General features: G+C 41.4%; 3 protein-coding genes across 20 annotated transcripts in view; 1 reads left to right on the plus strand and 2 right to left on the minus strand.

Annotated features, from left to right (window-relative positions):
* PXDN (peroxidasin) overlaps positions 1–2,963 on the minus strand; it is an 83,317-nt gene extending 80,354 nt beyond the window's left edge. Inside the window, exon 1 of one of the 2 annotated variants that reach the window (XM_080998926.1) lies at positions 1,861–2,963. In XM_080998926.1, coding sequence (XP_080855052.1) covers positions 1,861–2,096 — 236 coding nt within the window. In that variant the 5' untranslated portion in view covers positions 2,097–2,963. The remainder of the gene's footprint in view (positions 1–1,860) is intronic. The other variant, XM_080998927.1, reaches the window with a different exon arrangement.
* The window catches only part of TRAPPC12 (trafficking protein particle complex subunit 12), a 651,202-nt gene that overhangs the window by 12,146 nt on the left and 611,164 nt on the right, over positions 1–27,892 (plus strand). The window lies entirely within an intron of this gene.
* MYT1L (myelin transcription factor 1 like) overlaps positions 8,047–27,892 on the minus strand; it is a 282,484-nt gene continuing 262,638 nt past the window's right edge. For 14 of the 17 annotated variants that reach the window (XM_080998953.1, XM_080998958.1, XM_080998944.1 and 11 more), the window contains 7 exons: positions 26,907–26,969; positions 23,339–23,422; positions 21,543–21,764; positions 15,297–15,388; positions 13,267–13,370; positions 11,318–11,461; positions 8,048–10,984 (listed from right to left, as the gene is read on the minus strand). In XM_080998953.1, coding sequence (XP_080855079.1) covers positions 10,844–10,984; positions 11,318–11,461; positions 13,267–13,370; positions 15,297–15,388; positions 21,543–21,764; positions 23,339–23,422; positions 26,907–26,969 — 850 coding nt within the window. In that variant the 3' untranslated portion in view covers positions 8,048–10,843. The other 3 variants (XM_080998943.1, XM_080998949.1, XM_080998950.1) reach the window with 2 other exon arrangements.

The raw sequence follows: 27,892 nt of genomic DNA on the forward strand, positions 1-27,892 counted from the left end.
AGGCAGCCCACCTCAGGTGGCGAAAGTGCAAGAGGCGGCTCCACCTGCCCCACCAGAATGCTTCCTTTTTCTGAATATTGGCAAGAGGTGGGCATTCTAGTGCATGGCACTGCTGCTGGACGAACATTAACGCCTTATGGAACGCCCTATCTCTCGCTGTGTCTGGCAAGAGGGAAGGCTTTCCAGGGAACAGCAGTGGTGGTGTTGGGGCAGTCAGAAGTGGTGTTGGGGCAGTCAAGTGCTGGCTGGGGGGTCAAGCGCAGCACAAGTTAATTGTCGATGTGCTCACAGCCCAAGTAACCCTGTATATATGAATATGAATACTCACAACAGGGAAGTCGGGCATTCATGGAACTGCCTTTTCAAAGGCTGCATCTTGGTCTGAGTCTTGCACATGCTTCATTTTGTACCCTGGAAGATCCCTATAGTATTCAGAGAATACTTACAGTGACATCACTGTGGTTCACACAGTTATGTTAAGTTTGGCATGCCCATAAATCTCTTGCAAGATCAGGAGGCTTATGTTCTTCGGGTATAATTGAGCACAGGCTCTGTTCTGTATATTTTACAGCTACCCACATTAAAACAAAGATGAAAGTATCCCCGAAAGACCCCTTTCTTGCCCGACGAAGTACGCCACACCTAAAGGCACTAACAAGAATCATGTTTGAAAACTGCTCAGAAGTGGTTTGCTGTTGGGAAAGTGCAGGGAGGGGAACTCTTCAAAAACCCTTGCGTTTCATGGCCGTGTTTCCTTTTTAAAGAAAACGTATAACTCCACAAACCCTCTGTCCAAAATACACACAGCACTGTTTCCAGTCAACATTCCCACCTATGGCAAGTACCAAAAAAAAAAAAAAAAAAAAAAAGCAACAAAAATTGATAAGGGTCTCCAATTATTGCATTCTTAACAGACATATCCCAGGACACCTTTTAAACAGACATTCCTGAAATCGAAGGCAGAACTGAGGGATGAATGGAAGTCTACAACAAAGAGGCTTGGGAGGCCAAGTGACTTGGAAAAGCCACACAGTTCATGCCAGTGGCTACATTCCTAAAGAGGACAAAGCCACACAAAAGGTCTGGGAGCTGCAGAGATCAAAACTCTCAGCCAGAAAAACCAGAGCAAAAGGAAGGAATAAACGAAACCACAGAGCAGAGGGCTGTTGTGTGTGTCTGTGTGTGTGTGTGTGTGTGTGTGTTTTCCTCCAGTGAAACTTCTCCAACAGTGCAGCCGTCAATGAAATCAAAAACCTCCATCGAGGTCACCTTTTTTTAAAGGAAATCAAGAAAGGCTGGGATCGGGTGGCTTGGATCCTTCCCGTATTCCCTGGAGCTTCAAGATCTGCTCCGCTCCTTCCTACCACTTCTTCTGCATTACTGGGCTGCGGGGTCTCTACACAAGGCGTCCAAACTTAAACTAAGCTTGTGGACCTCAGCCAAGATGCCTGTGTAGACAAAACACGAAAGGTGGCGGCGGCGCGGACAAAAGAGAAGTCTGCACGGCACCGGTAGCAAGAGACCCAGACCCGCCACGGGCTGCAGACAAAGGAGTGCGCTGGGGGCCGCAGCAGCCGTCGTGGTTCCTCCCCCCCCACCCCCCAAAAAAGCCTCAGGTATCCTCCCCTCCCTGGGAGTCTTGCTCAAGCCCCGCGCGATAGACGTGGCTGTCCACAGGAGCCAACTCTCCCCCGGTAAAATAGTTGAGCCCCCCCCCAAAAAAGTTGCCATTCAAATAATTGGTGCGCGCGCCATGTCTTGGGATCGATGATGCGGGGCGGAGCTTTCCTCGCGCGTCCCCGCAATATTTTATTCCAGTTGCGCCCCCCCCTTTCTCTCAACCCCCCCCCCGCAACTTACAGGATGGTGGTCTGCGGCGACACGGCGGGGACGCTCTCGAGCATGAGGTGCATGCAGCGCACGGTGGTGCGGAAGCAGAGGCAGCGGCTGGGGCACCAAACGCTCCCCCTCGGCGGAGAAGGAGGCGGCGGCGGCGGCTGCTGCTGCTGCTGCGGGGAAGCGAGGGGCAGGAGGCTTCCGAGCAGGACGCCGAGGCAGAGCCCGGGGAAGGCAGCGCCCGCTCTGCGCCGGGCCATGCCGTCGAGCAAAAGCCGAGCGGAGGAAGGGGGGTGCGGGGAAAGAGAGAGAGAGAAGGGAAAAACAAGAAGGAAAGCAGGGCGAGGAGAGGTAGCCGAGGCAGCTCTCGGCTCTGCTGCCGCTGCTCTCGCTCCGGTGGTCGAGCCGGCGGCGGCGGGGGCTGCAAGAGGCGAGCCAGTCGCCAGCGCGCAGCCCGGAGGGGGAGGAGAAAGAGGGGACGGCGGCAGGAGGGGCCGCCTCAGCCAGCCAGCTCGCTTGAAAGCAGGCAGCAGCTTCGCCGCGCCAAGGCCGGGGCTTTCCCCTGCGCTCGTCCGCCTGGAGCAGCGCAATGGAGGGAGGAGGAGGAGGGGGCTTCTGGTGGCCTCTTCTTCCACCCCACCCCGGCGCCAGCGGTGGCAATGGCTGCTGGTTTTTTCCCGCCAGCTGCGAGGAGGGAGAAGAAAACCTCCCCTTATGGCCACCACACCTGGCGGAGGGAAACACAAAAGACCCCCACTTCCGGCAGGCGTAGTTCAGCTGTGGTCGGGATGGCGACAAAGAGCCTTCTTGCGGCCACTTATTTTACAGCACTAACCGCTCTGCAAATGGTTCCCAGTGTTGGTATTGACCTGTAAAGCTTTACAGGGCTCAGGGTCTCAATATTCTCTCCATACAAACCAGCCCAGGCCCTGCAATTGTTACCTGTCGTCCTTCGCTATGTCCCCCGCTCCCAGAGAGGTTCAGAGGGTGGCAAAGACATTCCTCTTTACCTATAGCTATTAAATAATACAGTGGTTCCTCGGGTTAAGTACTTAATTCGTTCCGGACGTCCATTCTTAACCTGAAACTGTTCTTAACCTGAAGCACCACTTTAGCTAATGGGGCCTCCTGCTGCTGCCGCGCCGCTGGAGCAGTTTCTGTTCTCACCCTGAAGCAAAGTTCTTAACCTGAAGTACTATTTCTGGGTTAGCGGAGTCTGTAACCTGAAGCGGATGTAACCTGAGGTACCACTGTACGTGGCCTGAAAAGATGTAGGGGAGTGAACTCTTTACATATGATGATGATTAAGTTATTATTGGGCTGCCTGTCAGTATGCTTTTACTATGTTTTTATGGTTGATGTTTTGCAATGTGGTTTTCAATGTTGTACACTGCCCTGAGAGCTTTTGATAAATGGCAGAAAAAGTGGCATGGAATATAAAAGTGCTCCTCCCTCACATTTAATCGTTTCTTTATGAAGTGGCAGCATTTGGGAGGCAGAGGGAGATGGCGATGGAAGAAGGGGTGTGTGTGAAAGCCATTTCTCCTGCTTCATTGGTCATGTCTGAACATATCTCCCTAGTTACATTTCAAATGGTCACGGAAGGAAAACCTTGCATATCTCTGTGGTCCCAGTAGGTGTGGGGTCATCTCTGTGTGCGGATGGGCTATCGCTGCCTTTCTCAACCTTGGGTCCCCAGGTGTTGTTGGGCTACAACTCCCATCATCCCTGCTAGCTAGCGATGATGGGAATTGTAGTCTAGCAACATCAGAGGACTCAAGGTTGAGAAAGAAAGCTGTCCACAGAAAGCTGTCTGTGGACAAACGCCAGCACCCTCGGCCTGAAAGCGAGATGAGCACCGCAACCCCATAGCCGCCTTTGACTAGACTTGACCGGTCAGGGGTCATTTACCTTTTTTTTTACCTGCAGGCAGGGAGGGAAGTGCATGCTCCCACGTAAGACCCAGTAAAGACACAAAGCACCAATGTTTGGGATCAAATAAGGCCACAACTTTTATTGATTACAGATGTAAGCTGGTTTTGGTGCAGGCATTGGGTGTGTATCCTGAAATCAAGCAGCCACCGCCTGATGGATAGTAGCAGTAGACCACTGCCAGGGGTCACCAGCACATTATCTTGCAGGAATACAGAGTATTTTCCTTGACTTAAGAGGGAGCTGCATCCATCTATCACCTTCAAAGTTACTCCCTGAGAGTATGATGTATTGGTGAGCGAGTGTGATTGATATTGAACAGTTATCTTGAAGTTAATTATGGCAAGGAATAGTCTTGGTTAGGACCTGATGCTGGAATTGTATTTTTAAACAGAGAAAAACTTCCACAAAACAGTGGCATGTTTTATTCTCTCACTGAAACTTACAGAATATAATTTGAAGCAGCTTGTTATCAGAACCAAAAGTATTTGTATCAAAAGCCAAATTAAGTGCACAATCACACACACACAAAGTTCAATACTATTTCTAGGTCAACATGAACTTTTTCTCCTGAGTGTTGTGTAATACCTTGAGGCGGCCAGTGTTAATGTTTATTTAAATGTACTGATAATACTCCAAACGGATGTAATAGGAATGTCCAATTTGTGACATATTTATACTTTTAGTTTTAAACACATAATTTGCTGGCAACGGTCAAAGGGAAGCAAACTTCTGCCAAAGTCAGAATGATGCATATTGTGTGCTAGGAAATCTTAAAAAGTAAAATAGAAAAAGAAAGAAAGACATAATTTACATCTGGAGCAGATTTTTGTTTATTTACCCTTTGCCTGAAACAGGATGTTCTGTGTCAATAAAGATTATGGGGTTATGGCAAAATGTTCTAGAGCAGGATTCTGATAACAACCAATGATTCTAATATCCAATTAGCTGGGGGGGGGGTGTTGGCTTTTGGAGGAGTAGAAAACCTTCAACTGATTGCTTCTTCTGAAAGCCAACTATTTTCCAGGCACTATTCAAGATGTATGTAGAGCAATTGGAAGATAAAGTCTAAGTTGGCTGAAGCTAAATCCAGAGGTGGAGGAGGTAGCCAAATCATGGCCAACAGAATTCTTACCAGTTATTACCTTGGCAGACCTCCTTCTGGAGACTTCCAAGAATGAAAGATGATTCTCTACTTTCTGGATAATCCAGACAGCACAACTTTGTTCCTTCCCAGCAGTACAATCAGAGGCAAGTCCTGCCAACGTTTGATTCTTCTGTACAGGAAATGGTGTGATAAATATGCTAGAACATTATCTAAAGAAAAACCAATGTTTTGATGTAACTATTTGAGCGGTAGCTCAGTAGGAAGAACAAAGATTACCAGGAGGAAAAGTGAAACACAAATGCACGACAAATATGAGCCTGAATTGAACAACAATAATATATTTTGCAATGTGAGCAGCTGGGGAAAATATTTAGGTATTTCACATTATGGTCAATTTGCAATCAAAAGCAGGTTCACAACGTGAAAAAGGCTTGCATCACAAGTAAAACATCTTTCATGACTTGCCTCACAAAAATCTGGAATCAAATCAATATGGTGGTCCATTTTAGGCGAATTCTGGATAAAAATGATGGGGTGTTACCTCAAGATGACTTGAAACCAGTGAAGTTGTGCTTATTTCTGGCAACTAAAGAACTATTCAGATTCTGGCTACAATTTCTGATGTGCTTCCTTGCACACATTCCTGCTTTATCTTGTTTTTTGTCCAATACTGCCACTTGCTGGTTTTCTCGCCACACTGCTACCATCTTCAATTGGTTGCCCCATGAGTAGGAATGCAGTTTATGGAAGTTTTAATTTCACATGGTTATCATCACACAGCATAACATTCCAGAAGAAAACACATGGGGCGAATTTGCTTCAGGTTGGTCCTGGCAGCAAGCTGCATATATTTAAAGAATGCATAAAGCCCCGGGATTAATGTAACCAGCATTTTAAAATTCTCATTTCCCGATTTTCTTATAAATTAACACAACAGTCATCTATGGATATTCTTTTGCTTTCTCTGTATAGTTATTTATAGAAAATTCTGGGTTCCACCCCCACCCCTTGGCAGAGAATATTTTAAAAGAGAAGGGACCTCTTTTTTAAAAAAAATATCAATGAATGAATGGATATTTTTAACTCCAGTCTTCAAAAACAAGAAGCGGAGAGAGAGCGAGAGCGCACAATTTGTTGGTCCTCATCTGCGGCCAGGCTGGGTTCAAGACATATGAAGTGATATACAGCTCAGGTCCAGTCTATGTTAAGAGATTGCCTTATGCTTTATACACTCAGCAGACCACTATGGTCTGTGGGAAAGTTTCTCTTGCAAAGTCCAAAGATCTCAGAACTCAGGGTAGGGCTTTTAGTTTGGCTGCCCCTGTTCTGTGGCATGGCGTTCCTGGCAAGATATACCAGGCACTCAGTCCCTGCACTTCCCAGAAACAATGGAAGACCATTTTTGTGCTCATAGGATTTCTCAGCTGGATAAACAGGTCTTTGCCATGGGTGTCTTAATTTGTATTGTTTAATGTTTGCTTTAAATGCATTGGCTGGTTTTTGTTTGTTTTGTTTTTTGCTTTGTTTTGTGTTTAACTGTTCTTTGCTGTTTTTATCGTACATCATGTGTCAAAGGTGATTACTGAATTATTCATTCCTGAGGGATCTCTTGACACTTCAAAACAAAAATCTACTGAGAACCGTGGTATTCTTATAGAAGTGTATTTTGCATTTTCATCATTTGCTATCATAGATGGTCAAGTCCCAGCTTTTGAAGCCTCAGTTGGAAAGCATGCAGAAAAAAAGATAGATGGATGGATAGATGGATAGATAGAGATATGTAACTGTATGTATGTGTGCATACATGTGCAAGGGGTAGTAAAATCAAAATATGGGAGGGGGGAACATGGGACATTGGGTGGAATAAACATCAGTGATGAGAACCTGAGCCCAGCATGGAAAGTTAAGTGTAAGTAGATAAGGTCCAGGTATTGAAATGATAAAACCTTGCACCTAACGGATATAGTTGTCAACAATTCTGAGTAAAGAGGAGCTATTAAAAATGTAGGTTCTGATAACTTCGGCTCTACTACTCCAGGTTGGTAGGTGTTTCTAAGAATGAGTCTGTTGAGAAATGAAGAATCTGGCTAGATAATGCAAAACTATATATATTGTATTTTTTGTGTGTATAAGACGGTGCTTTTTGCTTAAAAAAAAAAGGCCAAAATTGGTGTTATCTTATACACGGATAGTGAATGCAGAGCGGGAACGTGTGATTAATGGCAGCAGCAAGCAGGAGATGGGCAGCGGTGACTGGGTGGGTGATTGGTGGCTGCAGCAAGGCCTGCTGGCAATTGGCTGTGGCAACTGGGCAAGCGGTTGGTGGCTATGGCGAGCGGGCAGACAATTGGTGGCTGTGGCAAGTGACTGGCAGTGCTGGGCAGGAGGGTTAGCGATTGGCGGAAGTGACCTGCCTCACCCACATCCTCACCCCCAAAAGCTAAATAATAATAATAATAATAATAATAATAATAATAATATATTATTTATACCCCACCCATCTGGCTGGGTTTCCCCCACCACTCTGGGCGGCTTCCAACAAAATATTAAAATACAATAGTCTGTTAAACATTAAAAGCTTCCCTAAACAAGGCTGCCTTCAGATGTCTTCTAAAAGTCTGGTAGTTGTTTTTCTCTTTGACATCTGGTGGAGGGTGTTCCACAGGGTGGGCGCCACTACCGAGAAGGCCCTCTGCCTGGTTCCCTGTAGCTTTGCTTCTCGCAATGAGGGAACCACCAGAAGGCCCTCGGCATTGGTCCTCAGTGTCCGGGCAGAATGATGGGGGTGGAGATGCTCCTCCAGGTATACTGGACCGAGGCCATTTAGGGCTTTAAAGGTCAGCACCAACACTTTGAATTGTGCTCGAAAACGTACTGGCAGCCAATGTAGGTCTTTCAAAAGTGGTGTCAACCTAATTTCTTAATTTTGGTGTTTTAAAAAATACATGGGGGTGTCTTATACACAGAAAGATATGGGTGTGTGTGTGTGTGTATAGGATGAGAATTCAGTTATTAAAAAGGAGAAAGAAAGGTGCCACTGCAAAGTTTGGCTGAATATATGAGACTGCCAGTACCGTGGGTGAAATCAAGAAAGGTAACAATGGATTAGAGAACAGCTGTGCTACAAATGTGGCAACACGTTTGTTTGTTTGTTTATTTATTCATTTATTTATTTAGAGTAAGATGTGTTCACATCCAGCATGACAAAATTTGTACAAATTTCACAATTTAAAAATGAAGTTATCACAGCAACTTGTGATTTCACACATTTATAGCAAAATTAAAATGTCAACAAACCCATGCCGTGTAGTACAAAAATAAATCAAACCTCAGTTCCACAGAGAGCACAATAAGTAGTTTATACAAAATTCTGTCTTAATAAATGAGCACTTAAATCAAACTCAAGAAAAATGAACAATAAGTTAGAATAAATAAAACTCTGATGACTCACAATAATTTCAGATGAAAGGTCAGCATTCTAATATGTGACACTTTTTTGTGTGTGATCCCTATATAATAGTCACAGATATCTTTTGATTTGATATTATGTACCAACATTAGATGAGCAGCGCGGATTTGTGCTTAAAATCCCTTTTTCCCATTGTACATAGGTGATAACGATAAGAATCCAAAACTGATACTATCTATTACTCTACGGAAAGCATTACTATATTGGCAAAGAAGCGGCAGACACAATGCAGTGAAAAAAAATGCATATGCCCTTATGAACAATGAGAGCCCTAAAAGGAGGCTAGGGCAAAAAGTACAATATATATGGCAGAAGGTGAACGACAAGCACCTTGCTTCAGCTCTCAAAAAGGCAATTCTAAGCATGGCAGCTACAACTAATAGCACAACAGAAAAAGGAGGGCACTATACAGAAGAAGACACTGCAGAGCCCCAAAAGTAATTACATAATCTTCTCCCAGCTAGTTATTAAAGTCCTCGTGGAAAAACTGTAAGCTTTTTGTACAGTGAATAGTATAAAGTGCCGCTGGGATATACATATATTTATACATATATATATATACCGAGGTTGAGTATTGTATCAGAATATTTGTTGTGAGATCCCTGTAGCAAATATTATTGGACGAGCCCACGTCGGCTTCCACTCTAATTTGTTCAAATTTAGTGTCACAAAGCGAATGACACACGAGATTGCACACCTCCGTATGGATATATAGGGCAAGGTAAGTGCAAATAGTCAACTGGCACATTGTGGGGACAATGACCCTGTAAGTCCTGTTCTGCTAAAAATATTTTATTTTATTTATTATTATTATTTTATTATTTTTTACAAAACCCATCTTTTTTATTTATTTTTTTCATAACAAAATTTTTCAAAGTACTTTTGTACTTTCTGCATAACATCAAGACATGGAAGGAAAAGATATGCTATCAAATCGAAATCAATTCAACATCCGACATACACGACACGCCATCTGAATTACTAATTTAAATGGGAGGGGGGGAAACAAAAAAATGCCGCAAGAAAAAGTGGTCTTATGCATACATATAGTGCAGTTATTTTGAAGAAATAACAATCAAATCTGAAAAGTACAATACGTCTTTTTTTTTTTTAGCTTGAAATGATGCAATTTAAAGCAAAAAGTGCCAAAGTATATTTAGTTACATTAAATTTTCTGATTGCATTCATTCATTTATTTTTATTTATTTTTTGCAATAGGTAACAGTAGAACAAATAGATAGCATATGGAAATGCCACAGGAATAATGATTGTACGCCAAAAAATAAAAATAATAACCGTAACCCCAGAACCAAAACAGTAAAAAAAAGGGAACAAGGTAAAAAAAAACCAGGTTAACTGAACTGCATTCTATTTCCTACGCAGGGTAGCAATGAATCCAGGCCAGTAACTACTGTAAAGATAAAACTTAGGGGTTCATTCCCAAATTAAAAACTTTTTTTTAATGGCAATATTTCTTTAAAACTATTGCCTTTGTATTAGGAAGGAAAGACTGAACTTCTGAAAGATGAACTACAATGCTGTAACAGATAACTCAGAGGGAAACTCTAGGAGTCCTGGAGAAACAGAGGATGTTGGCTCCAAAGTGTATTTGAAAAGAAAAGTTGATATCTTCATGTTGTCCACCTCTGATAGAGCTCCTGTCATTATGGAGGTTCCCATATTCATACCATGTAATGCTTAGAAGTTAATTAAAAAGTGCTGTTTAAGCTGCTTTGAATCTTCTCTCTCAAGTTTCCATGGCTTGATGTTGTCTTACAATAAATTACTCCTTTTACATCTCACATCTAATTCATGCCCTTTGCTTGGAATTAAAAACAAAAAAACAAAACAAAACAAAAAAAACCTTCTTTTTATTGCCCCCCGCCACATACCATCCTCTGAAAACAAAAGTCACACAATATTTCAAGCATTGTTCAAAAATAAAGCATTTTTGGCAACCAAATCTTGCTATGAAACAATATGCACACAAAATGTAATTTCTTAAATCCCATAAAATCCTCCAGCAATGAGACAAAATGAGAGTGTCTAAAAAGTGGCCGCAGACTGCAACATTGTCATTCAAAGCGGATTTTCTTTTTTCTTTTTCTTTTTTTTTGTCCATTTCAGTTCAAAATACTAAAACATTTAATCACTAAAGCATTAAAAAGAATTTACACTCTATTTTGATCAGCTTACCTCTTCAGAAATATATTTACCCCAAAAATGTGCATACATTAGCAGCTATAAACATTACATGGCATATCACACTATGTCAGCTTATATGAAAACGTACAAAATGTGAATGTATTCAAAAAACTATTCTGCAGTTACTATCTTTAAAGCAAGACATAAAATTATCATGAAGTCTTGTAAGCATAACACTGTTTTAAACAGAAAGAAATATATAACACTTTCTGGTAAATTACAGCAGCAAAAAACAAGAGGCATCATTTTTTTTTTTTTAAAGGTAAGATTTTTTTCACCACTACAGCAGCTGCTCACACCTGAATTCCTCTCACAGCCTGTTTTATATTTTCCAGTAGGGCTTTATTTTCTGGACTCTGATAACGATCTTGATTTGTATACATGTCCGTCAAAGTGGTCACGTAAGCATCAAAATTTTGTTCATTGATTGGTTCCTACGAGATATTAAATAGTAGTTCATATACAACTTTTATTTGCTTAATGGTATATTCATTTATGCATAACAAACTATCACAGCACATTGACACCATTTTCTTAGCACATTAAAAAGGTCTAGTTTAGCGCTTACTTAATTTTTACAGGAGACATCGGAATTGGCCCACCGTGTCTTTTTTTTTTTTAGCAGTTAAATTTATCTCTATGGTTTCAGGGTTGATACCGCAAATCTCCATCGGGCTGAGGAGCCATAAATATAAAAACAAAAAGACATCTACTGTATGAGGTGAAGGAGACCGCCAAATTCCTTAACTTGTGCCTCAGTCACTTACCATATGCGGTAGCTGGATATTAGCTAGACTATGAATTAAAGATTGGCTTAAATTAGCCAATTCGTGAAGGAGCGACTCATTTTGTTGCTCAATTACTTTGTTTTCTTCTTCTATCGTCTTCAGGTTGCTCTCCATGGTGGTAATCTGAAAGGGACAGAATAGTGTACAATGTAACAGGAAGCAGAACATCTTTAAAACGACGGAGGGGGGGAATGTTATGTCTATTATAACACTAAGTTGATCCAGAGTGTCCCTCTATGAGCCAGTGCAGATCTACGGTACTTGGAGGGTGAAGTGCATCTTTTGCTGTTCTATAGCTCATCCAACCTTCCAGAACAGATTTCAGGGAGCAAAAAATGCTCAGGAGGAAGGAAGAATCAGTGACATTCCTTTCCTGGCCTCTTCCTCTGGTCTGTGTTCTGTGTTCAGCGTTCCACTTATGGGTGATTCCACATCAAATCAATGCAAAAAACAAGGGTTTTTTCACCAACCATCTCATATTTTGATGAAACTTGGTGTACACCCTTCCCTTATGGTTGAAAGAAACCCCCTTAATTCCCCCCCCCCTCTGTCTCAAACGGTTTTAATTTTATAGCACTTTGAAGTTTCCTGTAAAATTTCTAAGAGATCTGATCATTGGTTATGGGGGGGGGGGGAATGTACACAAGGGTATCTTGTGCCAAGGGTCTCAAGAGGGACAGACAACACAGATTTAACAAAACTTTGAAGTGCTATAAAAATTAAAACTATTAGAGATGGGGGGGGGGGAATTAAGGGGGTTTCTTTCAACCATAAGGGAAGGGTGTACACCAAATTTCATCAACATCTGAGACGGAGGGTGATATGACCTCGTTGAAATGACGTGGAATGACCCTTATGGAAACACTGAACCCAAGCCATTATGTTCTGCCAAATCTCCTGGGCTTGACGTCTCACAATAAAGTACTCCTTTTACACCTCACATCTAATTCATACTCTTCACTTGGAATTAAGAAAAGCCAAGTTTTGTTGTTTTAAAAAAATCGTGCCTACCACATACCATGCTCTGAAAAATATATATATAAATCATGCAAATTGTTCCCCGGCCTTACAATGGATTAGTCCATGTCCATTTTTATCTGTAGAAAACTACACTTTTTGAACCATCTACGTAAACTAAGAACAGATGGAAATAGATATTAAGCAGCAGTCAATGACCAAAACTAGATATGACTTTAAGCTTATTTTTAAACACGTGCTCGCAGCCTCCTTTTGTTTTCAAAAAAAGGAGAGCCATCCCTCCACCCTGGATCAGGGCCACAGCAAAGGGTTCCTTTTCGCCACCCCCATTGTCCAACAATTGTCTCCCTTAAACTGCTTAAAAATCGGAACAAATAAGCACTTTGGGGCAGGAGACCATTTTTGCAAGGAAAATGGAGATGGGAAAATGGTTAAGTGGCCTCTTCCCCTGCAGTGCAATTCAGATCCAAGTTCGGAGCACCACAGTTACTTTTTAGGAGAAAAGGAACATGGCCAGTTGCGATTCAAAACAGTACTTAACATCATGGATAGTTTGCTCCTTTGCACAATGTAGCATCTAGCGTGCCTGAGCAGAAAGCTTGGACCATTGATTTCTGGTGATCTGCCTTTACTCTCCCCCCCCCTCCATCTATCATCCATATATAAGAGAGTAAAAGCTGTACATATTCATTTAGAACAAAATCCTTCTTTAACCTGATGGTTTTGATTATGATTTCAGGGAGAAATGTTTGCAGCTGCCATGCTAGGGAAGCAGTACCAAATCACGGTTTTCTAACCCCGCATACGGTTTTTAAAACAGGGCAAACACATTAAGGAAAAATTGGGAGAAAGAAAATAAAATATCCCCACAGAGTGCGACTAGCCTACTTATTTATCTTAATCCAGTCATGTAAAAAACCATTGGATTTAGGACTTTATAAAACTGTTACCTGAGTTCGGAGTTTTATCATATCAGCTTCCATCTGGGAGTTGGATTCATTTAGTTCCTTTATTTCTTCATCTAACTGTTTAATTTCTTCATCATTTTCTATACCTATGCAATAATAATAAAAATATATTAAAATATAGTTGTTAGAAATCTGAGTTAAGCAACTGAGCCATTTCACAGTTTGAAGTTTAGGTCAGTAAAACAAAAAGGTCAAAATGGTTACATCTCATGGGATATTCCATTTTAAGCAGAGCCTTCCACAAGCTAAGGTAAGAACATTCTAAGGGGAACCAAGACCGTAGGAATCCACCCGCTGGCAAAGTAACCACACGTGGAAGATTCTGTAAGGCTTAATGGTCTCCAGCTCTCTCCCCTGTTGCCCAGGCCCTGTGATGGGTCACTGAAGGGAGTGGCAGGTCTCTGCATACTCTTCACATTTTCATCCTACCCAACCTGTCAAAAAAGGCATGTAGAATATACTGTATTTTTCCGTGTATAAGACGCCCCCATGTATAAGACGACCCCTATTTTTTGAGCCCCAAATTAAGAAATAAATATTTTAAACACCAAACGGAACAATATTGATATTTTATTAAATATTCAAAACACTGGTATATTTAGTACTGTATATTTAAACATGAAACAGTGAGGCAAGCTGTGTAATGGCGGCTGCTCCTATCAGCTCAGTGTAACTCCACTGTAGCTGCAGCTCCAGCTCTCCCGCCTGTGTGCTGCACTTTTGTCTCAGTATTTACGGTATGTACCGTATTTACTCCATGCGTGCTGGCAGATGCGAACACTGATTGAGGAGCTGCGACTGCCAGGCCTGCCTGAGTGAGTGCGCTTGGGGAATGAAGGGTCTGGGTAGCCAGGGGGCGGCTGAGGGAACCGGGTGGAAGGGACAATGTCCGGAGTGGGGGCTGCTGGGGGAGGGGAAGTACCAGACCAGTGTTTGTTGTGAGGCCAATAATGAGGGGAGGCTGGGGGGAAAGAATATGGCATTAAATTCATATTTCCATCTAATGTGCACTTTTTAGAAAATGCAGACTGTAGTCATTGGCTGGGGATGGGGTGGGGAGATGACTGGAATCACTGAAGGTGGGGAGGACGAATTTGACCCTCCTCACAAGCTCCTGATGAAAACCACTTCCCCACAGATGCAATTTGAAATGGGGAGGGGGCTCTTCATTAGCACCATACAGCTAAGTTTTATTTTTTTCTTGAGATATTTGTTCTTGTCTTTCTTTCATATGAATGATATGTAAGGTTACTGAATTGTTGCTCGACATCTCGGTTCTTTTTGCTCATCCATAGCTTTCTGGCATAGTTTTGGGTAAAAAAGGCAGGGTAAAAATGATGAAAATAAAATTGATAAAAGTATCCAAGTTTCATCATAACGCCAGATGAAGTGATTATATTATATGAGCTTTTCTGGCCATACATAGTATAATGGAGCAGATTAAATACCCATGCCAAACGTATAATTTGGGTTAAAGACAACAGGATATTGTGGGAATTTTAGACTTAATGGTTCCCTTTTGATGGTAATGTGGTATTTCAAAATCCAGCCATGCTAAATTTGGGGACCCTCTTCGTCAGTCTGATGAATGAGGCTCTGTACTGGAAGGAGAGGAATTCTGGTAATTCCAAGTGCCTAAAGAACTTTGAGCCAAGGCTGCACTGCTTTGCAAACTTTCCTTGGAGTAAGATGCAATTAATACAGAGGGACAGGTTTCTGAGCAAACATGCATATGATTGTGCTTCACATGAGCTTTCTGCTTTACAATGGCAGCACAAGTCACAGCATAGGTGTTCTCTGAAGCACGTTCAGAAGCTGATTTTTTGCAGCAGCAGCAAAATCACTTCAGTGCCGTACACTGTAGCCTGATGGCACTTTCTAGAAGGACTCCAAGATTGTGTTCAGAAAGACTCCTTTGTAATACCATAGTGAGCAAATTATTCTCACAGTGAGAGAGTGAAGTAAACAGTGATAGCTGCATCTCATTTAATCCACAACAATTAGCTATTTACCATTGCTAGCCCTCTGCTTTATTGTAAGCATTTGTTCTCCCGACAGCTTTGCTCTCTTCATTGCCGACGTAGCTCTGGGGCATCCTGATAGACTGTAGACAATAAGTGAGGAAAGAATTATTAATTGTAATAAGTCACGGGTGTTCAGTACGTCAGCTAAATCGACTACGGAAACAGAGTTACAGGGAAGTCTCTCTCGACTGCCACTGGTAAGGTGCTGGATTCTGAAAGAGAAGAGGAACTGTTCTCAGACAAGAAGAGGAAAAATATAAGACTTAAAAATGGAAAGGGAAAAAAAACCTAGTTACTTTTGTACATCATGGTATGTCCCTCTTCTCTTTGTCTAATTGGCTGATGTTGCAATAACTTCATTCACTGCCTAAAAACACTGAAAGGTAGAAGAATGCTAGTTTTTCACTAAACAAACAAGGAGAATGGTGCCCATACTTTTGCCTCATATACAAAGGGTAGAGACTTATTTTTATAAAGAAAGCTGTGACTCTGGGGATTATAGTTCAGCTGCGGGGAAGATGCCCATGTTCATCTGTCTTAGAACCTAGTTTTTCTTACCAAATGACAAGAACACGCATTTCATATAAACCCAGTTTTAATAAATCACAATAGTTATAGTTAGAACACACACACCTTTTTGCAACAAATTTTCCCCACGGCAATGAAACCTATATTTATCATTCTTATTTAAACTACCTCAAAGGAATAAATATGAATTTATAGCTTGTATCTTATCCCAAATAAGTGATATGCACCCTATTTTAAGCTTGAGGGATTTGAGCTGATTTCATTTCATTTGCAGGTTCAAATATAAATGCAGAAACATTTCCTACCATTGTGTAACAATAGGGCAGCTCCTGAAAAGTTTGTCACAAGTTCTAGATGAGTTCTAATCAAAAATCATATAACCATTCTGTATTTACAAAATAGTATGAGGGAAATTTTGCTGGTTAGGAATTTGAATGCAGGGGGTTGGGCTACTTCCGTCTCTACAATTCTGTGATTCTATGAAATATACTGTATTAGTAAGGGTATGCCAAGAGAACATGGCACAAACTAAGGACCAATTTAGAGTTTTAATTGTTTTTTTACAGTGTTATTTTTCTAGAAAAAGAGGTGTCAGAACCCATCATGTATAGTATATAATATTTATGTATATTGTGGGGCAGATTGGAGTGAAGGCACCTGAAACCAGTCATAGAGTTTGCATTGGCCCTCCAAGTATTTATCCAGGAAATGGTTTGGCAGGGCTGGCCGAAGAAATTTTGCTTCCCAAAGCAAATCACCACTGGCAATGGAACAGTGTCCTCTCCTACACTTGAGGGCTGTAAGCAAGGTTATGGGGTGCATACACAGATCCCTCACTATCTACTAAATCAGGCATAGGCAAACTCGGCCCTCCAGATGTTTTGGGACTACAATTCCCATCATCCCTCGCTAACAGGACCAGTGGTCAGAGATTATGGGACTTGTCATCCCAAAACATCTGGAGGGACATGTTTGCCTATGGCTGTACTAAATGAAGCACCCACTTCATTCTTACTAATGGGTTGGTCCCACAGTCTGGTTAGTCTGGTTAGAGGAACAAACTTTGGGGACTTGGCCTTTGGTTCAAAGCCTTTGGTACTGGTGGGCGGGGGAAAGGAGGACACTCCAACCTGCTACTCCTAGATGAATAATCTACTAAATAAACCCAGAACAGAGAGGTGGCAGCCTGAGTGCACCAAAGGGAATGAGAGCTTGTGGGCATTGGAGACATCTAACTTCAGCCTTTAAGGACAGAAACTTGCAGGAATGGTGCTATTTTCATGGAAGCTACTTTGCACGAATCTTTTGGCTCCAGGATCCTAGTAAGAGAAGGTTTGGGGCACTGGGGGTGGGTGGGTAGCCCTAAACAAAGAATAGAGAGAAGCAGATAGGTTAAGGTGAAAGATGGCAACTGGATTGAATGACCCAGTTCTAGGTGAGCTGGTGGCCATCAAATTTTCAGCCAGTTCACTCTGTAGATAGCAAAATCACAGAATCATGGCCCATCTGATTTGTTGTCTTTCTGTACTTTTGCTGTATTGCTTGCTTTATTAATATGCTGTTAACTGCTTTGGAAGTCTTTGGGCCAAGAAACGCAATACGAATGAACCACAATGTAACATGTTTTTCCCATGTTTTTATCTCACGTTTTATCTCACGAATTGTAGGTTTGGGGACTATGGGGGGTTTGATATTTGCTATCTACTGTTAATATAGGGACGCGGGTGGCGCTGTGGGTTAAACTACAGAGCCTAGGACTTGCCGATCAGAAGGTCGGCGGTTCAAATCCCTGCAACGGGGTGAGCTCCCGTTGCTCAGTCCCAGCTCCTGCCAACCTAGCAGTTCGAAAGCACACCAGTGCAAGTAGATAAATAGGTACTGCTCTGGCGGGAAGGTAAAGCGGCTTAGTCATGCTGGCCACATGACCCTGAAGCTGTATGCCGGCTCCCTCGGCCAGTAAAGCGAGATGAGCGCCGCAACCCCAGAGTCGGCTACGACTGGACCTAATGGTCAGGGGTCCCTTTACCTTTTTTTACTGTTAAAATAAGACTGACTGGGTGTGTGGAATCTAATTTTTGAGTTGTCCCTCACTTTCTTGAGAGTATAATCTTAGCACACACCTGGAACTTCTGAGCACTCTTTAAAAGATGTCTTCCATGCCTTGCATGCATGTTTTTAATTTTATTAAAGGCAAGTTATATTATGGAGAAAAGTGAAGGAATAGAAAAGGAAAGCAAGCTAGTTATGCTTTAACTATTTGTTTGCTTTGATGTTTGTACTGATATTTTCTAATATATTGCTCACAAAAAAAAAAAAAGCTGGGCCAATTTAAAGCCTGGGTGAGGTTCACAAATGTAAATCCAAATTAAAAAAAGGAGTGTATGAGACTGACTACTAAGAAGACAGGGCTCAGATTAGATTCAGAATCTAATCTTAAACCATCTTTAACCATCACAATTTCATATATTATGAATGCAAAGATTAGTCGCAATATATTAAGGAGATCTTCCATTTTCTTGCATGTTATTTCGTTTCCTCGGGCACTAGAGGCCAGTCATAATAATTAGTCTGGTGGAATATAATAAGGATATAGATTTATAGGCAGACTTCATTTCTGTTTATAGTGCTTTAGGGCATAAAATGCCAGCTAGTGAAGATAAATCAGATCTTATTTGCTTTACTCATCGGCCAGATTACTCAACTGTCACTTCCATAGTTCATCATCTGAAGGAAAGTTGGTTACTGTTTGGTGGAATACGCTATAATGGAATTTAGTCTCATAATCATGCATATTGCTTGAGTCTGAAACGGAATAAGGATTCAATCCTGTCACCAGTTGAATGTCGGTAACTAACAACGAATGAGCAAATGCATGACTTCAGTCTCATTGTTATTTGAGCTCTTTCACAAGAGGGGTGGGAATCTCCATCCCGCAGGCCAGTCTTGGCTCACCAAGGTGTCCATGTTGAGCTGTGAACCAATTTCCTCCACCTGGTGACATCAGTTGCTGGGTGCAGGGTCAATCCTTCACCAGCATGTTGCCTCAGCATGTGAGCATTGCAGCTTGCAGGGCTGCACTCTGACTCTCTGATCACTAGCTGGCAGGTAAAGGTAAAGGACCCCTGGACGGTTAAGTCCAGTCAAAGGTGACTATGGGGTGTGGCACTCATCTTGCTTCAAGCCCAGGGAGCCAGCATTTGTCCACAGACAGCTTTCCGGGTCATGTGGCCAGCATGACTAAACTGCTTCTGGTGCACAGAGGACCATGACGAGTGCCTGCTTTTGAGGCTAGAGCTACTGAGCTCATTTCTAGGTTTAGGCCACCAGCTTCTCTAAAGATTTATTTTTCATGCTGCATAACAAACTTGGGACTATTTTGTTACAAATTTCAGAAGAAGAATCTACCCTCTGTTTTTCATCACTTATGGCTTTGACATGTTATGCTAATTATTAACACCCCAGAACTAACTCCGCACGCAAATATCATCTTAACAAAACCGCAACATACTTGAAAGAGATGTGTAGCTGAGGTGAAGAGCTTGGGCTATATCTACTCTTCCAACAAAAATGGTCTGGGAATGGTAGCATATGGAGTGCTACCCCCCTAATCATCAAACTACAATTTCCTGGGAAGAAGAAGCCAGTTAAATCTGCAGTGTAAATTCATTCAACGTATATAAGAAACTTAATCGGAGGACACCCTTACAAACATGAGGAGAGACTGTTTCTCACATGAAAAAAATATAATTAGTGCAGAATATGTGGAATAAATGTGAGGCTAGTTTCGTGCAAAGAGAGAAGAAAAGAAAGCATTCAGTCTGAACAGAATTTTAAAATAAATAGACTTTGGTGCACAAAGAATTAAAAGCAAAACATTTAACTCCCCAAAGTCACTCATTGTTCTAAAATAATTCCATCCAAGAGAAGCAGTGTTTCATTGGATTATTTGTTGGTTGTATAGGATAATATGCATAATCGCACATAAGATAGAAGCTTTTCCTTACTCACTCCTGAATCACAGATCCTAGATTACAAGAGGGATTAGTTTGTATTCCTGCTATGGTCCGCTCTCTCTCTGTGTGCTTTTTCTTAAAAGCATTCTAATGCCTAGTAAAACTTAAGTTGGTTTTCACAAAGACATAATAATTTATAGTTCTGCCTACTCTGGAAGGAACATTCACATGGTTGGCACAAGGCTTAAGAATCCAGGTGAGCTAAATTGTTTCTTTCCTTTGTCAGAACACGTTATCAACAAACCCCACAGATTGTGAAAAGATTTATCCTGGAGACTGATACATGTCATATGCCTAACTCATAAAGTTGTCCAACACAACAGCTCAGAACTCAACAACACACCAGGCAACGACAGGCTTTCCCAGCCTTTGTCATAGAGTTTTAGTCTTGTTTTAAATGCATTTGCTGCTTTCGTGCTTTTAACTGTTTTTCATTATCTATTGCATTTCTCACCTTGAGATGGTGGTTTAGAAGGTGATTAATAAATTAATTGTAATAAGAATAAGAGTAATGGTGTCATTGTCTTGGCTCCGGTCTTGGGTCTTTGAAAGGGAGGTCTTTCCAGGCTGAAGTACTACAGAAACTGCAGTGGCATGCAAGCCCAGGAGATACATAAAGGAAATGAGCTCCATAGCACTTACATAGGTATGATCTTCTGCCTTCGGCTGGTATGCTTCCATGCCATAACCATATACAGGAGCAAACTAGGCAGTATACTATGTGGTTCATCGGAATACAAATTTATTGTTTTTTTATATATTTAATAACAGAATTTCTATTCCATAGTGTAAGAACTCTTCAGGAATGATAGAACTATTCTGATTCTCCTCTGCCCACCCAGCCTTCTCCTGTGTATGGAGGCAGAACAGGACAGGTTTGTTTTGGCTAATTCTGATTTGTTCCCGCTCATTCTGCATTAAGTATTAGATTTAGAAGTGTGCCTGTTTAATATGCTTTTCTTTCCTAAGGGATCTCTCTCTCTCTCTATATATATGTAAATATAATCTACTTTCCACAATCAACAGTCAACAAGTTTTGAAACTGCTCATTGGCATCACCATCAGGACGACACCAATTAGCTACCACTAATTGTTCTATAGCTTCAGTAAAAGGGCTAGTTAACTTAGGTAAAACATTTCCCCCTTTCAATACCTTTTCTCTCTCTCTTCAGAGTTCTCGGGTTAAGGCATGTTTGAAGAGCATCTTTACTAACTTTGGACAAGTGAACCATAGGCAAACTATGTTCTGCTAGCAAAAAACTTACAAAAACCATGGAGGTTTGTACTTGGAGATGGCGCAGATTAGAACATCTAGTTGAGTTTAGGCAAATCTAAGCTGCAGATTCTCTAATAAAATTAACATAAGACTAAAACTAGCTGCCTTGAAAGTTTATCAAATAAAAACCAAAGATTGGCACACGGTACTTATTTGTTAATCTGCTTTAAGAAAACAATATTGGGGTCGAATCATTATTATAAGATTGATAAGGTCTAATTTGTTTCAAGGGTGTCATAAACATGAGCTAGGTAGTTCTATCTAGCTTCATACCTAAGAAATCTTGGTTGACTCTTTTTTTCACAGAATAACGTGTTAAAATTAATTTAAAGAGATTTGCACACCGTGGCCAATGGAGAGCTTATTTCAAATAAGGTACAGTTAGATAGGAGGGGAAAAACCTCTGCAGTTACTTACCTCCTATGTGTAAGAAAACTACCACTGACATGTCCTGAACCATCACATCCTGGGGTCGGACATGACATACCTTCCGTCTTCACTGACTTCCAAGAAAACTGGGAGCCATTCAAATACCCATCCTTTTGCCTTTTAGTAGCTAGAGGGCATCCTGATGCACTACGGTGAGATGCATATTTCCCGGTTATATGACCCTGACCGTCACAACCAGGAACTGGACATCTGGATAGCAGATAGATGAAATAAACTTTATTGTCTTGCCATCATATACCTGGCAGCCTCTACAACAAAGTCAAAATAAATCTCACATAAAAAAAGAACAACCATGCTTTATGGCTTAAAAGAAAAAGCAAACAACAACAACAAAAACCCCCACCAAGAACACCAACAAGAAATGCAACACAAACATAAAAGATGCTAATGGAATTGGGAACATTCCACTAACAAGCTCTGTGTAAATGTAATGTAATGTCGACACAGTGGGATATGGTAACCGCCAACCTAGCAAACCTTTGTTACTGACCAGGTCTGCACATAACACCAAGACATGTTTGTTTAAGAAACCATGAATTAACCATAAATTGTTTCCCAGATTACCGAAGGAACTTTGGCTTATTTCCCCAAAGTTTAGTCTGATTTCCAGCTCCTTTTCCCTTGTGTGTTTGTAACACGGTGAATGTTGTGGAGTGGGGTGGCCAAACAAACCACTATTAAGGAAGGGCGCTAGTTTCACACAGAGTGCCAAGCCATAAATGAAATACACCAAGGTTTGCCAGTCAAGAACAAACCAAGGCTTCTTAATGTGGTTAGTTGGCAGTAAATAGGCCATAGTTAAGTTGCTGGCATAGAATGCTAAGTCATAATTTAATAAACCATCATTTACTAAAGCAGGGCTTCGTGTTATGTGCAAAACCAGATTTGTGCCTCCCTGGGTGATAAACAGTGAACGTGCTTGTTAGTGAGAAGATCCCGGATTTTTCATGCAGACTTTGCCAACTGCTTTTATAAAATAGGAAAGTCTTAAATTTAGTACCCAGGAGTTGTGATTAGAACTGAACGTTGTGTGCAGGTTTGGCTCTGCTTTTGTTATTATGAAACAGACACAAAACAAAACCAAAAAAACCCCCTTATGTTTCTCATTGTATTTTAAATTGCCCCTTAAAATGACAGCTTTTAAAAAATTCATGTCCAGTGCAGGGTGTGGCCAATGATCCTAGAGAGCCATACAATATTATAGAAAACCTCAAAGAGCTGGGGAGGCAAATGGTATGCTGTACATACAAAGAAAGCGGCTGTGTTGCACAGCTGTCCTGCTGTTGGCTATAGGAAGAGAAAGCATCCGTATGCTCTCCTCAAACTTCTCCCATGGCTAGGCACAGAAAATCTGTGAGTGCCCGAGACTCTAGATTATAGATGGGCAACAGACTCATGTGTGCATATTCTTGATCAAAAGCACAATGCATCCACCAGCTTCTAGTTCATTTGTTCATTGTCTTCAGTAGAAGTATTTGGTCAGATGTTGAACGAATACTATGAAAGCTGCATTTAATTCAAATCTTTCCAGGCACATATGTGTGTGTGTTTGTATGTATATGTGTGTGAATATATATGAGTAGATATATATGTATATATATATTTGTGTGTGAATGCATGCATATATGAAGTCGTACAGATTTAAAAACAACTAACTTGCATGTAGAAGTGTCTTATTGTCATTCAAATATGTATCCAAGAAGAAAACAGGCAGAAGAGATAGCTGAGCATGTTCATAAGAAGTTGACTAGATTCATGCTTACCTAATTGGCTCTTGATCTTCCTTGTCTTCTTTGCTTTGTACTATCCTGATCCCACTTTTCTTTGCTCGTGGACAACCAGAAAGACTGAATGAAAGAAATCATTTCAAGACTGAACACCTTAATTCTAAAAATAATTCTCTTAAGTGTCCTAGAGAATTAAACTTTCTGCAAAAGTTACTTGCAGACGACATCATTTCTGCATTGACTTTAGCAGTTCTATTCACACCACAAGAGGGAGCGCATGAATCATGATTTCCTCTCACTGCAAAACGAAATTGCTTTCCAGGACCCTTATGGACCAAGACCCTTGGAAGACAAGGACAACTGTGCATTAAATCTCTTGCTAATAGTGTCTCCAGCTATGACACTGATGGGCTTCAGAAGAATGTGAGTCGAGAAAGTCAGAAAGCTATGTGTAATTTATGGCCAAGGGGGAAGGGAAAGGTAAAACAGAGAGGCAAGTGGTGTATGAATCATTTAAAGAAGACACAAAAACCTTTTCAATTCCCTTTCCCCACAGTATATTATTTATTAACACATGGGGAAGCCTTTCTGTTTTCTATAGTGTAACTGGAGGTTGTGATGCATTCCTTCTTTCTTATGAAGAATTCGAAACTTTAGGGCTGGTACTTGATGCAAATTGTATTGATCACAATATCAAAACTAGAATGTGGCTTCTCATTTTTAAGCAGGAGTGGTTTGCAATATGAATGAGGCCCAGGCACTTTGAGGCATGCCATTATAACACATCTTTCTTATAAAAAAAGAGTTTGAATTCATGATATCAATTACTATACTCATGGAACTGTTGCTTTCATGGCAATCTAAATTGGGGGGGCGGATAGCATTATTTATCAGGGTAGCTCCCTTTTCAACCATTATGTGTTGCTCGTGCCTGAGTCTATATATGTACAACTTGTATATGTAGTCTGGGTCTTGCAGAATTGACATTCCCTGATTACACGGAGTCCAAATCATGCATGTTGTCAGCACACAGGCCCTGTGCAAACAGGCACAGCTAATGCAAGGAGGGTGGGGAAGGAAACAGCAGGTTCAACCTCAGCTCCCCTCCACATATTCATTGAAAAATAATGTGACAAAGTCCAGCGAAAAGCCAGAAGTTAGAAAGGGTTAGGAACCGGACATTATATGAAGCGTATGCAGACCTGGTGCCAGAGGTGAGCTAGACCAGGCACTGGTCAAGGACCCAGTTGGCTCAGAAGGTTTCCCATTGGTCTTCCCTTGTTCATCACTCTTCTTGCTGGGCCCCCAGAGCAGTTTCAGTGCTGCAGTTGTGGTCGTCACCCACCATGTTTAATTAATCCAAATGAACCAGCCCTATGCCTATAAATTCTTACAGATCTATTTTATAGGTATAGGGAACCACAGAACTTTATGATGTTTAACATCTAGAATCCCAATGGGACCAGGACTATAGACAAGTCCTGTTCTGGTTGTGGTGGGTGAGTGGCGTTCTTTGGTGACACCATGCCAAGGAACCCGTGAAGTCTGCCGCCAGCCCCATTTATAGGGCTGCTGCAGAAAGGAACATTTGCATCAAAGCTTCCCCCCACCCCTTTGTGTAGGAATACAATATCATCACATTTGCAAACTTTCTTGCTGCCGCCACCAATGAATGAGGTGGACTGGGAATGAAGAAACTTAGAACATAATGCTGTCATGACATATGATAAGTATATATCTACAAATCACACAAGGAAGAGAATTTGACACAGGGATAGAGGTTTTAGCCATAGGCCCATGGTGCATGTCATGTGTAGTCCTGACTTTAGTTTATGAGAGGCCTTTTAGTAACTGGGACTTGGAAACTGAATCTCCTTGGTAACCTGATTCTAAAGGAGGGTTTTTGAACAAAATAAATCAGGATTCCTGGAGGCCCAAGTCACCTCCCACCTGATCATGTTTGCTTCTTGTAACTTCTCCTAAGCTGCATGCACACAATACACTTAAAGCACCCACCCAGCCCCGCAAGAATGCTGAAAGCTGTAGTTTGTTGCTCACAGAACTACAATTCCCAGCACCTTTAACAAACCACAGTTTACAAGATTTGGGGTTTGTGTGCTTTCAGTGTACGGTGTGCAAACAGCCTTGGTCACTGATACATTATTTTAGAATGAGATTAGCAACAAGGGCTGCGTACACACTGTACATTTAAACCACATGGCTTCTCCTAAAAAATCTTCTGAACTGTAGTTTGTTAAGGGTGCTGGGAATCATAGCATAATCCTTTCTACCTGTGAACGTAATCCTTTCTACCTTCCTATGGATATTGGCATGTGCTTAACTTACCAGTAACCAGACACAATCAATGTAAGCACATTTTAAGGTTATTTACATGATATGGATTGGAGCAGCTTGTGTATGGACCAGCTGATGTGGATGTGAATAAATATGGACTAGCTGAAATATCAAGTAATAAGAAAACAATTTCCATAAAGTTCCGGGCATTTTAGCATATATGGTAGATTGTGTCAAGAACTGCATTAAACCAAAACCGGTAATGCTACAGCAAGAAGTGATCTGTCTGTTTCAAATGTTATGTCTAAAATGAAACTTCCTAAGAAGCCATGGCTTGGACTCTGAGACTCTGTGAGCATAAGTCAAATGAAAGGACCCTCCTGTTGGCAAGAAGCAAAGGTGGGAGATGTTGATTTCCACTGAAGCCCCCTGAAAATATTGCCCAGAGTTTTGGGGAACACTCTGGAATAATGTGGGAGTGATGCAGGGGGCTGCAGGTGAAAGGAGGAACTGATGTAATCCTCTTGCTCCATCTCAGTTGTGAATAGTTATGGTTCTGAAATCCCACAATGCTAGAGACTCTCATTGTTTGTCAGTTTGTTTTAGGAGGGTGGCTATCATCATCATCATCATTTTTTTAAGCCTGAAAACTGGTAATAATTCAACCGTAACCATGTGCCCCTTTTACAAATTTGTGATGGTGCTTTTATATTGACATTTAGGTGTGCTTTTTTTGTGAGCTGTCTCAAAGATCCGGTTGAAAATGCAGGTTGAAATATAATTTTTTCAAAAGACAAACAAAAACCAGGAAGTTCACAAAGAAGTATCTGAAGTAATAAGTAGGGAGATAGGCACCTGTAGCAATATTTCTTTTGTGTGAGGCCGAACTCCATGTGACAACAGTCACATGCTTGAAACAATCATTCCAATTGCTTTGGGACTTTTGAACCCTATTATACTGGCACCTTAATTTGTCTGTGCATTTGATGTGGCTGAATTTTGCTGTGGTGTTTGTTTTGAGTCTATAAATGAATTGTAACTTTTTATTTAATGTTGCCATTACCAGTTTTCAATATAATGAGTTGTTTGTACCTGAGTATCGATTTGTTTTGAGACTTACTCATTTTTACAATGGACTTAGTTGTTGGCTGGATCTGTTGTGAATACACACTGAGTGCAGTAACTGAAGATACTTGACAAGCACAGCTCCCCAACGCCCTTTGCTGGTGGGCCTTGTGATTCAAGACCAAGACCAAGTCGACCCATGAAATGGAAATCACTGTGATAAAGAGCTCAACATTTTACATACCTTCGATGTGAAGCATAATTTCCGGTAATATGCCCAGAGCCATCACAACCAGGTGTGGGACACCTAAAAGAAACAAGAGAGTTGTTTGAGTAACTTGTTTGGGAGACATAAAAGCCTACATCATCAGAAACCTTGGCATTTGCCCAGTTGTGCTTACAGTGGAAATTCCATAAAGCCTCTTTCACTGAACATTTGCCAGAGATAAAAAAAAAAAACCCCTTCCAAAGGCCTATATAGTCAAGTATGATTTTTCCAATGGCCAACCAGATAGGAAGCCCACAAGCACGAAATGAGTGCAATAGCGTTCTCCTGCTTTTGTGTTGAAAATGCTATTAATCACAAGCATAAATGTGCTTGTTTCTAGGTCACCCAGTGCCAGTTCCAGGTTTGGGGTGGGAGGTGGTGTCTTTTGGACAATATTCTTTCTGTGAGTTCGCCTCCTTGTCTTTGCCATTGTTGCTTTTGTCCATTCACTTGCTTTTCCATGGGCAAATCTGACCACCTACCCAAGGGAGATGACAAGGGTGTGTGTAGAGATTTATTACCCCACCTCATTCCTCTGTAAGGGGATGAGGGCAGGCAACAGTAAGGCAGATTAGCAGCAGAGACTCCAGGGTTTAGAGTTGAACTCCCTACTGGTTTGAGTTTCTTGGAAGATGCCTGATCATACCAGACCCTGCAATCCCCTCCCCAGCCATCAGCTCCTGGATATCTTCAGTATCAACAACAAATGACCCAAGTCTCTGAATTTGCAAACCCACAACAGGAAAAGGACAAGAACTGCACTGATGTTAGCGTAACAACGGCAACATTACATGCTAGTCGTAATATTTCGCAGGTAATTAATGTACATCGTCACAGCCAGGCAATGAATGATGTTGATTTAGCTAGGAAGATTTCTTCACCAGAGGAAATGTCCTTCTAGCAAGGCAGAAGAAAGCTAGGCAGGACAAAACAACAACAAAAAGTATACTGCCCTCTTGTGG

Source organism: Podarcis pityusensis (genome assembly GCF_964106645.2).
Source record: "Podarcis pityusensis genome assembly, chromosome: 3".
Classification (NCBI taxonomy): domain Eukaryota; kingdom Metazoa; phylum Chordata; class Lepidosauria; order Squamata; family Lacertidae; genus Podarcis; species Podarcis pityusensis.